At 39.1% G+C, this 13,922-nt stretch overlaps 1 protein-coding gene across 4 annotated transcripts in view; it reads right to left on the reverse strand.

Annotated features, from left to right (window-relative positions):
- KCNIP4 (potassium voltage-gated channel interacting protein 4) overlaps positions 1–13,922 on the reverse strand; it is a 1,243,239-nt gene that overhangs the window by 122,928 nt on the left and 1,106,389 nt on the right. For all 4 annotated transcript variants that reach the window (XM_033213877.1, XM_033213880.1, XM_033213879.1 and 1 more), the window contains one exon: positions 4,706–4,830. In XM_033213877.1, coding sequence (XP_033069768.1) covers positions 4,706–4,830 — 125 coding nt within the window. The remainder of the gene's footprint in view (positions 1–4,705; positions 4,831–13,922) is intronic.

Below are 13,922 nucleotides of genomic sequence, written 5' to 3' on the forward strand. Positions count from 1 at the left end.
AATCATGATTCTAATTGTGGCCTCATGAAACTGCAACCAGAGCACTTAGCTAAGTCATTTCTGAACTCCTGATCCTTGGGACAGTATGGTATGAATGAATGCTTTCTAAATCCATTACTAAATGGATTTAGAAATCCATTTAGTATTTGGCAAATAGTTACCTGACAATAGAAAATGAATATAAACATCCTTCTATTTTAGATAAAAAAGACAGAGAGTAACATAACATTTTATGTCAAAAGAACACTAGCAGGTATTAAAGTGATGCCTTAATGATGTATTTGATTCTAATGGATAATTTTACCTATTATAATCCAGAGCAAAGAAAAAAAAGGAAGCAGGGAAAGATTCCATAGAAGGAACCAGGTATCTGAAGCACAGAGGTCTAACTATTTGCAACTCATCCTGTGCCTTAAAAATGGGAAGAATAGGCTATATATTATTAATTAATGGCAGAAAATGCCAAAGCGGTATTGGCATCACTATATTAAAACTTAATGCCCCAGTATATCATTTACAACCACCTAAAATTGAACTGAAGCTATAACTGGTTTTGAAAGAGTGCAGCAAAGCAAGATTATGAAACAGGTATATTGATATTTGTGTGACCTTTTGACCATTTGTTCTCAAATGTGGCTTTCTGTTCACTGTCTGTTGTAATGTAAAATATTTTTAATAAATTAAGGACTTCAGATTAAAAAAAGGAAAAATTCCTAAGCATCATCCCAGAGTTAACTGAATAAAAATCCTCAAAAATAAGACCTGTTACCTCTCTCCAACCGCTACACACACACATACACCCACACACAACACACATGCACTTCATATACACACCAAAGACTTCATGAGGTTCCAATGTAGCTAGCCTAGTCATTGGTATTTGTTATGATAGAGCTCATCACTAACAGGTCACTTCTTTTTGTGCTAGAAGCACCTTGTATATGTTATATATCTAGTTCAATGGTTCTCAATCTTGCCTGCACAATATAATTACTTGAAGAGCTTTATAATTCCTAATGCTGAAGCTTTTTCCTAGAGCAATTACATCAGAATCACCAAGCATAGTAGCCACTATTTTTAATTTGTAAAGCTCCCCAGATGGTTGCAACATGCATTTAAGTTTGAGACTGCTGAGCTGTAGATAATAGTTTGCATTTTCTGCATCCTTCCTCATACATAATTATGTAGTCCAAAACCCAAACACTGCCTGGGAGGTATGTAGGCCAACGATGACTGTCCCACTTTGACAGAACATACAGCTGAGGTTGATCATTGGGGACCACACTATAATAATTCCTTTTTATTGAACTTCATGTTTATTATATTTATTTCTTTAAAAAAGTGCAATCTAGTTATCAATATCCCAGTTTATAGACAAAGACACACGGTCTCCTGAGCTAGAGGGAACTGCCCAAATGAGTAACATGACCTGAGGCTGAGTGACACCAAAGCTTATGATGCCTGCACAAAACCAGTGATTCTCAAAGTGTAGTCTCTGGACCAGTAGCATCAGCATCACCTGGGAACTTGTAAAAAAAAAAAAAAAAAAAAAAAATGCAAATTCTGTGACCCAATCCCAACCCTACTAAGTCATAATCTTCCAAGATGGGGCCCAGGAATCTGTGTCTTGACAAGCCCTTCAGGTGATTCTGAGGCTCATTATAGGTAGACAGTGTACTATATTCTTCTGTCTCTATCAGCTGCTCACCTTTGGAGACTCAGCATCTGGCAAGAGACCTAAAAATGTGTGGGCGCCTCAGTGAGTAAGATGGGGTGAGGGAGGAGGTTTTTCTCTCGCTATCTTCCCTTCCTCTCATTTCCAATTTACATTAACAATCTATGCTGAAAATGTGAAGGGATGTATCAGAGATACTATATGGGAAAAAAAAAGGTGGAGTTATGCTGGTCATATTTACTTGCAGGGGTGCCTAGCTATGTTGAGCTACTTTCACACAAGTGTGACCATTTTAATATGTTGACGAATGGTTTATCCTTTGAATCAAAGTATGGAGAGTTTTCAAAGTTTCATTAAAAATGAGTATTCCAACTGATTCCAGGGAAATGAATTTGTGATCTTAAGGGCTTTGGGGTAATTGGTGTTCAGGGAACCAAGGCAGTTGGTTTCCTTTCTCGGATGGAAGCTGCCTCAGTTTACTACCATGCTATAAAACCCAAGCGCCGTTGACCTGCTTAGTGTATTTCTGCTATGCTTAGGGTTCATTTATTAGAACTGTACATTTGACTAGGGGGAAATCAAAATTAAAAGGCCACTTGTGTTTGATTTATCAGAGATGTCTATTAATATTTTCTGAGCAAACTGCAAAGTCCTTTCTTTTAAAGAAGTATATAAAATAGGCTTTTGGTATATTCAGGTCTGATGGAAATTTGTCTCTTGGGGTGGGGTGAGATGGGAGAAAGAGAAAGCAATAAAGACAGAGAAGAGAAAAAAATAGAGAAAGAGGAGAATGGGGAAGAGCTGAAAAGAGACAATAATTCACAAGGGGAAGAGACAGAAGAGGTAAACCAAAAAAAAAGGAGAGAAAGAAAGGAGGAGTGAAGAAATAAGAGGTGGGGTCAGAAGGATTAAAAAAGGGGAAAGAAAAGAGTTTGGGAAAAGAGGGGAAGGAGAGAGAAGGAAGAAGAGAAAGACATATGGGCCACAAAAAATAAAATAAAGCAATGAATGCAGACTTTGGAGCCTAGCAATTTATTGTGAAGTGGCACTTGTATTAGACATGCTGCAGAGATGCTGGCTCCAAAGGTTAATAATGGCAGTAATCATGATTCCAATTTATAGCAAATGCAATGAAAGGCAGCCAGACCCCAAACAGAGAAACCCTACGGGATGGCAGTGGAATAATAACATAGCAGCAGTCGAGGAATACAGGGATGCTGGGAGATTGGATTCAGTTATCCTGTGTTCGACAACTATTTTGTATCTGGTGTACAATCCAATGTTAAAAAGAAAAAAAAAGTATACTTATTACTAGATGTCTGAATCAGAGCAAAGAAGTTTAGGTGTTCACATGAACACATTTTAAGTTTTATTCTGTGATTCGCCTCCTCTGAGCACTGACTTTTAGTCCAGATTGGTCTTTTACACCTCTTTTCCTTTCTGTCCTTGCTGCTCATTGTTTTTCTACTGCCAGTCATCAGTACCACTGTTTCATTGCAAATGCCTGCCGTCTCTGAAGCAGAGCCATTGCAGAATAGGCATAACTACTCATCCTCTTTCCTAGTTGTCAAAGCCCTTTTCTCTTTATGCAGGTTTATTTATATGTATTGTCTTGATAGATTACCCATCAAGATTCCTTTTAATCAGCGGTCTGTGTGTGTGATGAGCACTCATCTCCATTATAATCTCCTCTGCCCCCATTACCACAAAGTCCTAGCTCTTTGCAGATCATTAAGTTTTGGAGGAGAAACAAACTTCCTCTGCATAATAGAGGGAGAAAAACTTAGAAAGCCCAGGGCAAGGAGAAGGGGGTGAGGAGCAGAAATGGGAGAAAGACAGACCCCATTCATTCAGACAGATGGTGGAAACCTGTGTGCAGTGTGCATGTGGAAACCCTATAAAAATATTCTGCAGTGTCAACTACCGGTATGAATTCTCTGAGTAAATTGTTGTCGTGGATCCCAAAGAAGAGGCAGAGATTCTTATCTGGTCTGCACAAGGTTGAACAAAGGCAGCAGTTGTGGGGGGGCAGTCAGATCTGAAGAGGATGGAATTAGAAGAAATCCTTGGACATCACAGACTTCTACATGCCGTGGAACTGGGGATCTTAGGGGATAGGTTTCAAAAGGGATCAAAGCAATTTAATTTGGATCTCCAGGGGTGCCTGTAGCTACTTTGGTTTCCATATGTATAAGAACAAACTATATGTTGGGGTGTATATGCTATTTGATACATAAACATTTGATGCCTTTAAGGATGACCTGTTTTCAAATAGATTCATGACAACAAGTTTTCTCTCCCTGTTCAGACCATAAGCTCCGTAAGGATACAAGTGTATCTTCTCTGACTTTTGAATAACCTGCAGCATCTAGTTTAACCCTTAGCACATACGAAGTGTCTAGTAAGAGACTGTGTCTCATATACTGCCTGGATCCACTCACTTTCTGTCACCCCACGCTCTGGGTTTTTTCTAGACTCTCATTCCCTTTTGGAGATGATTCACCCAGGAGGGAGGGGCATCTGCACACCTGGATTGCAGAGAACCAGGTACAGTGGTGACCTACAGACACCTCTGGTTTACAGACATTGGCAGCATGGTTTTTTCAACTATGAAAGTTACAGTAATTATCCTCCAATGCCAGGAATGGAATCCCTTGATAGACCTCAATCTATATTCAAGACTCAAGTCAAGCACCAACCTGTATTTAAAAACTAAGGAAACAATGGAGGTTTATTGAAATTATGTCATTATAGTTGACAAAGAGAAAATATTTCAACCGAGAACTGAATTGAATAAACCTTTCTCAGAAACTCTCTTTGTTTAATGGGCAATTACAGTGTACCAGCATGGGTGTGCCACAGAGGATCAAAGTCCACAGATACTGATTATATTCCTATCTAGGAAGGATCGGTATGAAATACACATATGATGGGGCTCTCACAGAATGGGATATTTTCCCCCTTTTCCTCTCATGTCTCAATGTTCCTCTGGGAACTGTGTGAAGGTAAAGTCAAAAAGAAAGTTCTTACATTCTTAAATCCTCTGTAAAGGATCTGAAGCTCTTTCTTGGTAAATTTGCTCTGGGCTTCCAGAAGCTCAAGGGCCTCAGGCCGATGCCTGACGGTGGCCATCTCCAGTTCATCTTCCACGCTGTCTGTGGAAGAAAACAAGAAAGAGTCTTAGGACCAGCCGCTGCTCACCGAGGCTTACACATAGCAACACAGGAAAACAGAAGAACATGTCTGCTAGTGTCTGTGATTGTCCACAGAGGAAGGACCCTCACAATGCCAATAAGGCCTTTACATTTCCCAGTTTAAGCGCATTAAGCTAAAACACTTGTACGTGATTTCTTTTGCATATTCTTGTCATTAACGTAGATATTACAACTCTAGCATTTTTTTTAAGATAACAAAAAAGAGCACAGGACTTTATTTCAGATAATCAGTGCATTATATGATTACTTCAAGTAAAAAGTTTAAGTAGTAATATACATTACTCTATAAATCTAACAGTGTAGTAACATGTATTTCTTTATTTTTTCCAACGTTTAAGTTCAGAGGTACACGTGCAGGATGTGCAGGTTTCTTACATAAAGGTGTGCCACAGTGGTTTGTTGCACAGATCATCCCATCGCCCAGGTATGAAGCCCAGCATCTATTAGCTATTCTTCCTGATCCTCTCCCTCCCCCAACAGGTGCCCAGTGTGTGTTGTTCCCTGGCAGTGTGTCCATGTGTTCTCATCAATCAGCTCCCACTTACAAGTGAGAACATGCAGTGTTTGGTTTTCTGTTCCTGCATTAGTTTGCTGTAGATAATGGCGTCCAACTCCATCTATGTGCCTGCAAATAAAATGATCTCTCTCCTTTTTAGGGCTGCATAGTATTCCATGGTGTATATGTACCACATTTTCTTTTCCCAATCTGTCATTTGTGGGCATTTAGGTTGATTCTGTGACTTTCTAATTGTTAATAGTGCTGCAATGAACATATGCATGCATGTATCTTTATAATAGAATGAATTATATTCCTTTGGGTATATACCCTATGATGGGATTGCTGGGTCAAATGGTATTTCTGCCTCTAGGTCTTTGAGGAATCACTGTACTATCTTCCACAATGGTTGAACTAATTCACACTCCCACCAACAGTGTAAAAGTTTCCCTTTTTCTCTACAACCTCACCAGCATCTCTAGCATTTTAAAGGTACAGTTAGAAAAACATAAAAGATCACCAGTAGTCCAACCTGGAATTTGTTTCTATATAACAACCACTAGTCATAAACAATGGAATTGTCATTTAATAATAATCAGTTTTGTGCCCTATGTATAATGCAACTACAAGATAGATTCTGCTAATGTTCTCTAAGGAGTCCATTGAAATCAGATATTTTTCACAGCTACTTGGGAGGCTGAGGTTGGGGGATTGCTTGAGCCCAGGAGGCTGAGGCTGCAGTGAGCAGTGATGGCACCACTGCAGTCCAGTCTGGGTGACAGCATGAGACCATGTCTCAAACAAACAAACAAAAATAGAACCTTAGACTGTCAGAATTGAAGGACGTCTGAAGAAAGATATAAGGAGATAAACAAGGAAACCTCCCTAATTCATTCTATGAAGCCAGCGTCACCCTAATAACAAAACCAGCAAATGACATAACCAAAAGAGAACACTACACACTACAGACTGATATCCTTGATGAACATATATGTTAAAATCCTTAACAAAATACTAGCTAGCCAAATCCAACAACATATCAAAAAGATAATTCACCATGATCAAGTGGGTTTCATACCAGGAATGCAGGGATGGTTTAACATACGCAAGTCAATAAATGTGATACACTACATAAACAAAATTAAAAACAAAAATCACATGATCATCTCAGTAGATGCTGAAAACCATTCAACAAAATCCAACATTCCTTTATGATTAAAACTCAGCAAAATTGGCATAGAAGGCACATACCTTAATGTAATAAAAGACATCTATGACACACCACAGCCAACATAATATTGAATGGGAAAAAGTTGAAAGCATTCCCTCTGAGAACAGGAACAAGACAAGGATGCCCACTCTCACCACTCCTCTTCAACATAGTATTTGAAGTCCTAGCCAGAGCAATCAGACAAGAGAAAGAAAGGGCATCCAAATTGGTAAAGAGGAAGTCAAACTCTCATTGTTTGTTGATGACATGATTGTTTACCTTGAAAATCCTAATGACTTCTCCAGAAAGCTCCTAGAACTGATAAAAGAATCCGGCAAAGTTTCTGGATAGAAGATTAATGTACAAAAATCAGTAGCTCTTCTACAGACTAACAGTGGCCAAACAGAGAATCAAATCAAGAACTCAATTCCTTTATAATAGCTGCAAAAATAGAAAATACTTAGGAATATACCTAACAAAGGAGTCAAAAGACCTCTACAAGGAAAACTACAAAACACTGTTGAAAAAAATCATAAATGACACAAACAAATGGAAACACATCCCATGCTCATGGATGGGTAGAATAAATATTGTGAAAATGACCATACTGCCAAAAGCAATCTACAAATTCAATGTAATCCCCATCAGAATACCACCATTATTCTTCCCAGAATTAGAAAAAACAATTCTAAAATTCATGTGGAACCAAAAAAGAGCCTGCATAGCTTCATAGCCAAAGCAAGACTAAGCAAAAAGAACAAATCTGGAGGCCTCATAGTACCTGATTTCAAATTATACTATAAAGCCATAGTCAACAAAATGGCATGGTACTAGTATAAAAATTGGCACATAGACCAATGGAACAGAATAGAGAATTTGGAAATAAACCCAAATACTTAAAGCCAACTGATCTTTGACAAAGCAAACAAAAACATAAAGTGGGGGAAAAGATACCCTTTCAACCAGTGGTGCTGGGATAATTGACTAGCCTCATGTAGGAGAATGAAACTGGGTCCTCTTCTCTCACCTTATACAAAAATCAACTCAAGATGGATTAAGGACTTAAATCTAAGACCAGATGTTGTAAAATTTCTAGAATATAACATTGGAAAAACTCTTCTAGATACTGGCTTAGGCAAGGATCTCATGGCCAAGAATCCAAAAGCAAATGCAATAAAAACAAAGATAAATAGCTGGTACCTCATTAAACTACAGAACTTTTGCATGGCAAAAGGAATAGTCAGCAGAGTAAACAGACAACCCAAAGAGTGGGAGAAAATCTTCACAATCTATACATCTGACAAGGGAATAATATCCAGAATATACAATGAACTCAAATCAGTAAGAAAAAAAACAAACAATCCCATTAAAAAGTAAGTTAAGAACATGAATGGACAATTCTCTAAAGAAGATATACAAATGACCAACAAACATGAAAAAATGCTCAACATCACTAATGATTAGGGAAATGCAAATCAAAACTACAATGCAGTACCACCTTACTCCTGCAACAGTGGCCATAATCAAAAAATAGTAGATGTTGGTGTGGATACAGTGAACAGGGAACACTTCTACATTGCTTGTGGGAATGTCAACTAGTACAGCCATTATGGAAAACAGTGAGGAGATCCCTTAAAGAACTAAAAGTAGAACTACCATTTATCAATCCCACTACTGGGTATCTACCTAAAGCAAAAGAAGTCACTATTCAAAAAAGATACTTGCACACGCATGTTTACAGTAGCACAATTCACAATTGCAAAATCACGGAACCAACCCAAATGCCCATCAATCAACGAGTGGATAAAGAAACTGATATATTTATATAATGGACTACTACTCAGCCATAAAAATGAATGAATTAATGGCATTTGGAGTGACCTGGATGAGACTGGAGATTATTCTAAGTGACATAACTCAGGAATGGAAAAACAAACATCATATGTTCTCACTGATTTGTGTGAGCTAAGCTATGAGGACACAACAGCATAAGAATGATACAATGGACTCTGGGGACCTGGGGGTAAGAATGGGAAAGAGGAGAGGGATGAAAGACTACAAATATGGTGCAGTGTATACATGGGTGATGGGTGCACCAAAATCTCACAAATCACCACTAAAGAACTTACTCATGTAACCAAATACCACCTGTACCCCAATAATTTATGAGGGAAAAAAATAATTGAAGGACATCTGCTCATTTTACAAGTAAAGTGAAAAAAAGAAATCAGGTATTTTGACTTGAGCTACAAAATAAAATGTTCAGATTAGGTGCTGACATGGGTAAAGTAACCAGCAACCAGTTGGTTTCATGGGTACATACTGGATGGACGGGGGCCTACGGGATGTTCTATTTAGGTCCATTTTGTAGTGAATAGAGTCAATAGGTATAGATAAGCTTTAAAATATTGTACTTTGCTTTGTGAATTATGTTTACACTATAATTTCTCAAAGATGTTTTATGCAAAAGGGAATTTCGTGCCCATAGATGTTTGGAAAATGCTATGAACTTTAATATAATTTTGTCACAAAATATTAAGAAATATAGGTTTGAGAAGACCTGTAACAAAGAGTCCTGTTTAACTTTGCATAACCCAAATGACCCCAAAGGTATTTGTTCACAAAACCTTTTCTGGCCCAAGTAACATCTGGTAATATCTGCACATTTGCTGTAGGGTCATGTAAGCACAAGTCTGAAAGATTTGGAAACATATTAGGGTTCAGGTGCTTGTGTCTCAAAGAATATCATCCTTTAGTCCAGCTCCTTTGAAGTAGGGTCAGATGGTGGCTTACAGGAATTCTCTCTGTTGTGTAAACCAATCCACACCTCAGATGAAGAACTTAGCAGGAATAAAAACATCCAGGCTCAGTATGAAGCCATGGCTTCCCTTTTCTATCCTTTCTTCTTGACTACACATTCTAGACTCAGAGAGAAGGATCTAAGGATAACAGTCAGCTCCTCTCGTCCCAGGACCACTAGGACCCCAATCCCTTGTCCCATGGGTTAGTTGGAAATGTAGTCCTCTTTGCCAAAGTCGAGTCATTTTTGACACTAATAATGCTACCTCTTGCTAACGTCTGCTCCTCCTTATTGCTCTGCCTCACTGAGAACATTGAAGGGCCAAAGCTCTCACTTAGCAAAGAAGAGAAGGTCAGTGGTACCCTAATCTTAGCATATCTTAATTATTGCCCTCAAGGAGTTACCAAAAAAAAAAACAACACAACAATATTGGTGATAAAACAAACACTTGGAGTGGCTATATTTGTGAAAATGAGTAATAGATAAAAACAAACATTTGCTTTGTACTTTTTATATTATAATAACTTATCTGGAAAGAGTGAAATGGAAAAGCTTCAGAATAGTGATTGATGAAGAAAAAAACAGGAAAGGACATGAAAAGATGAGAAAGCTAAGAATAAACTGAGCAGACAAGGATAAAATTGGTGGGAAAGTAAGTAGTTGTGCTCCTAAAGTATGTGGGAAGAGCTAAAAGTAGCTGGAAAAAGGCACCTAGGCATTAACAAATTGATCTGGGCTTTATGGGGAAAATCAAAAAAGCCAAAATGGGGCTCCTTCCATTTTCTCCTTCATTCATTTGAACAAATGGGTTGATTCTATTCCATGGGTCCTGAGATAGAAAAGATGATGGAAAATGTTGCTTTTAGACTGCTATTGATCCAATGACTTCAACTATGTTGTATTACTGTATTTGCCAATGCAGGAGTAAATACCATGCAACAGACCTTACGTAAATAGATAATATCAAATAGAAAGGGTGTGCTTTCTTGAACGTCTGATGTAATCTTCTTTTGAATCATTTATAGTGCAATTTCTTCAACCTAAAATGTTCCACTTTCCTTTTCCACATGTTAAAATGTTATATCTTTCATGATCCAATTTAAAGATAAGTGCCTCATCTCTGAAGTCTCTCTGGATTGCCCCACTATGCAGAATTGATGACCTCCTGGTCATCGTTCCTACACTCTGGTTCTTGTCTAGCATGTAAAACATAACATCACGATCTGCTCATGTTTGTTTTCTCCATTGTGCGTTTTTTTGCAGACAAGATCAATATCTTACATGTCTTGTTTAGCCTCTGAACCTAACAGGGAGTCTGATACTCCTTTGTCACTTAAGAATAATCTGGTATTGATTTGCATTTCTCTGATGGCGAGTGATGACGAGCATTTTTTCATGTGTCTGTTGGCTGTATGGATGTCTTCTTTTGAGAAATGTCTGTTCATATCCTTCCCCACTTTTTGATGGGGTTGTTTGTTTTTTTCTTGTATATCTGTTTGAGTTCTTTGTAGATTCTGGATATTAGCCCTTGTCAGATGAGTAGGTTGCAAAAATTTTCTCCCATTCTGTAGGTTGCCTGTTCACTCTGATGGTAGTTCTTTTGCTGTGCAAAAGCTCTTTAGTTTAATGAGATCCCATTTGTCAATTTTGGCTTTTGCTGCCGTTGCTTTTGGTGTTTTAGACATGAAGTCCTTGCCCATGCCACAATGAGATACATCTCACACCAGTTAGAATGGCAATCTTAAGAAGGTCAGGAAACAATAGATGTTGGAGAGGATGTGGAGAAATAGAACACTTTTACACTGTTGGTGGGATTGTAAACTAGTTCAACCATTATGGAAAACAGTATGGCGATTCCTCAAGGATCTAGAACTAGATGTACCATATGACCCAGCCATCCCACTACTGGGTATATACCCAAGGATTACAAATTACTCTACTACAAAGACACATGCACACGTATGTTTATTGCGGCACTATTCACAATAGCAAAGACTTGGAATCAACCCAAATGTCCATCTGTGACAGACTGGATTAAGAAATGTGGCACATATACACCATGGAATACTATGCAGCCATAAAAAAGGATGAGTTTGCGTCCTTTGTAGGGACATGGATGCAGCTGGAAACCATCATTCTTAGCAAACTATCACAAGAAGAGAAAACCAAACACCGCATGTTCTCACTCATAGGTGGGAACTGAACAATGAGATCACTTGGACTCGGGAAGGGGAACATCACACACTGGGGCCTACCATGGGGAGGGGGGAGGAGGGAGGATTGCACTGGGGAGTTATACATGATATAAACGTTATGCACATGTACCCTAGAACTTAAAGTATAATAAAAAAAAAAAAAAAAAAGAATAATCTGGTAAATGATATTCCCGCTCAACTTTCTGATCCTCTCCAATCCCTTGAATATTTGCTGCCCTATAGGGAAATAATTTTCAAACTGAAATTTGTGGCCCGTTGGTGGACCTCAAATGTCTTCTTCAGAATCACTATGTTCTCTATTCATTGTGTTGGGAAATACAGCAAAAGTAGAGGGGATTTTAATTAAATTTTCTGAGCAGTCTTTCAATCATAACATAACCTTGTCTAGACCTAGTGACCCTCTACACAGGAAAGAAACAAAACATCGGATTAACTTCTGGGCCTTTGTATTGGGCAGCAATCTGAGCTGTGCTACAAACAGAGTTTCCTTCTCTGCAGATGCAAAGTCTGAGACAAAAGACACAGGGCTAGAGGATCAGTATAATTGAATTAAGTGTGTATGATAGGATGATCATCACATGCAGCATTTAAAAAAAAAGAAAACAACAACAACAACAAAAACAAAAAACAAAAAAACGCCCTTGAAGTGTCTGCCTGTGGGCTCTCTTGCTTTTCCAGCAGTCTGGTACCTTACTTCTTAATCACTCCTACCTGCCAAAGGGCTGTTTCTATGTCTAGGCAGCTGACAGGCTCTAAAAACAAAACTGAAATCAGCAATCACCAGCATACGGTAAGTTAAAAAAGCAACACCACTACCATCCTGGCTAACACAGTGAAACCCCGTCTCTACTAAAAATACAAAAAAAATTAGCCGGGCGTGGGGGCGGGCACCTGTAGTCCCAGCTACTCAGGAGGCTGAGGCTGGAGAATGGCGTGAACCCAGGAGGCGGAGCTTGCAGTGAGCCAAGATCGCACCACTGCGCTCCAGCCTGGGCAACAGAGCGAGACTTCGCCTCAAAAAAAAGCAACACCACTGAACCCAGTCAACTCTGATTCCTGGAGGCAAACTGTGGGGAGCACAGCATGATTCCCATGTAGGACTATGAATTCTCGTTGTGACTCAGCCACCTTGTAAGAGCCTGCATTTTGGGTGGTTTTAACCCAGTGCCTAACATTTATTGAGCCCCTGTTGTATCCCGGGAGATGGGCAAGGTGCTTGATTGGCATAATCCTAATCCTCACAATAACCCCAGAGTGAGGTATAATTGTTTATTTTTCACATACATGGAGACTGAGTCTCATGGATATGAAGAAATTCATGACCAGAAGTCAAATATGTATTTATATATATATAAACATATATATATATCCTATGCATATATATGGGTTTCCGTATGTATGCACAGGGACAGGATTTACACCCAGGTCTTTGATGCTACAGCTTATGTTCTTCCCATTTCGCCACAGTCTTTTTCAATACCAACAGAAATAATGATATAAATAATAACCTCTCTTCCCTCTTATTTTGTCAAACTCCTCAGAAAAGTTAACCATATTCCTTAGATCTGTTTTCTTGCTCTCCCCTTAATCTACTGCAGGCTGACTTCTGGTTCTATGGTGGACTGAATTGTGTCCCTCCTCAAATTCATATGTTGAAGGTCTAACCCTGTATTTGGAGATAGGGCCTGTAAGAAGATAGTTAAGGATAGGCTGGGAGTGGTGGCTCACACCTGTAATCCCAGAACTTTGGGAGGCCGAGGTGGGTGGATCACCAAGGTCAGGAGTTTGAGACCAGCCTGGCCAACAGGGCAAAACCCCCGTCTCTACTAAAAAGACAAAAAATTAAGCGGGCGTGGTGGCGGGTGCCTGTAATCCCAGCTACTTGGGAGGCTGAGGCAGAAGAATCCTTTCAACCCGGGAGGCAGAGGCTGCAGTGAGCCGAGATCTCACTACTGCACACTAGCCTGGGCAACGAGTGACGATACATCTCAAAAAAACAAAAACAAAAAAAGGTAAGGATACATAAGGTCATAAAAGCGTTGTAGGATTGGTGTCCTTTTAAGAAGAGGAACACACACCAGGAATGTTGGGGTACCTCAAATGTCTTCTTGGGCTCACAGAAGAAAGGCCATGTGAAGACGGAGTGGGAAGATGGTGCATGGCTGGTATCTGGACCTTGAACTTCCAGCCTTTAGAACTGTGAGAGAGTAAATCTCTGTTGTTTAAGCCAACCAGTCTGTGGCATTTTGTTACGACAGCCCTAGCAAACTAATATATCTACCTATATTCAAATGACACACAACACTGATA

Source organism: Trachypithecus francoisi, unplaced genomic scaffold (assembly GCF_009764315.1).
Source record: "Trachypithecus francoisi isolate TF-2019V2 unplaced genomic scaffold, Tfra_2.0 Lachesis_group1, whole genome shotgun sequence".
NCBI classification, from domain to species: Eukaryota; Metazoa; Chordata; class Mammalia; order Primates; family Cercopithecidae; genus Trachypithecus; species Trachypithecus francoisi.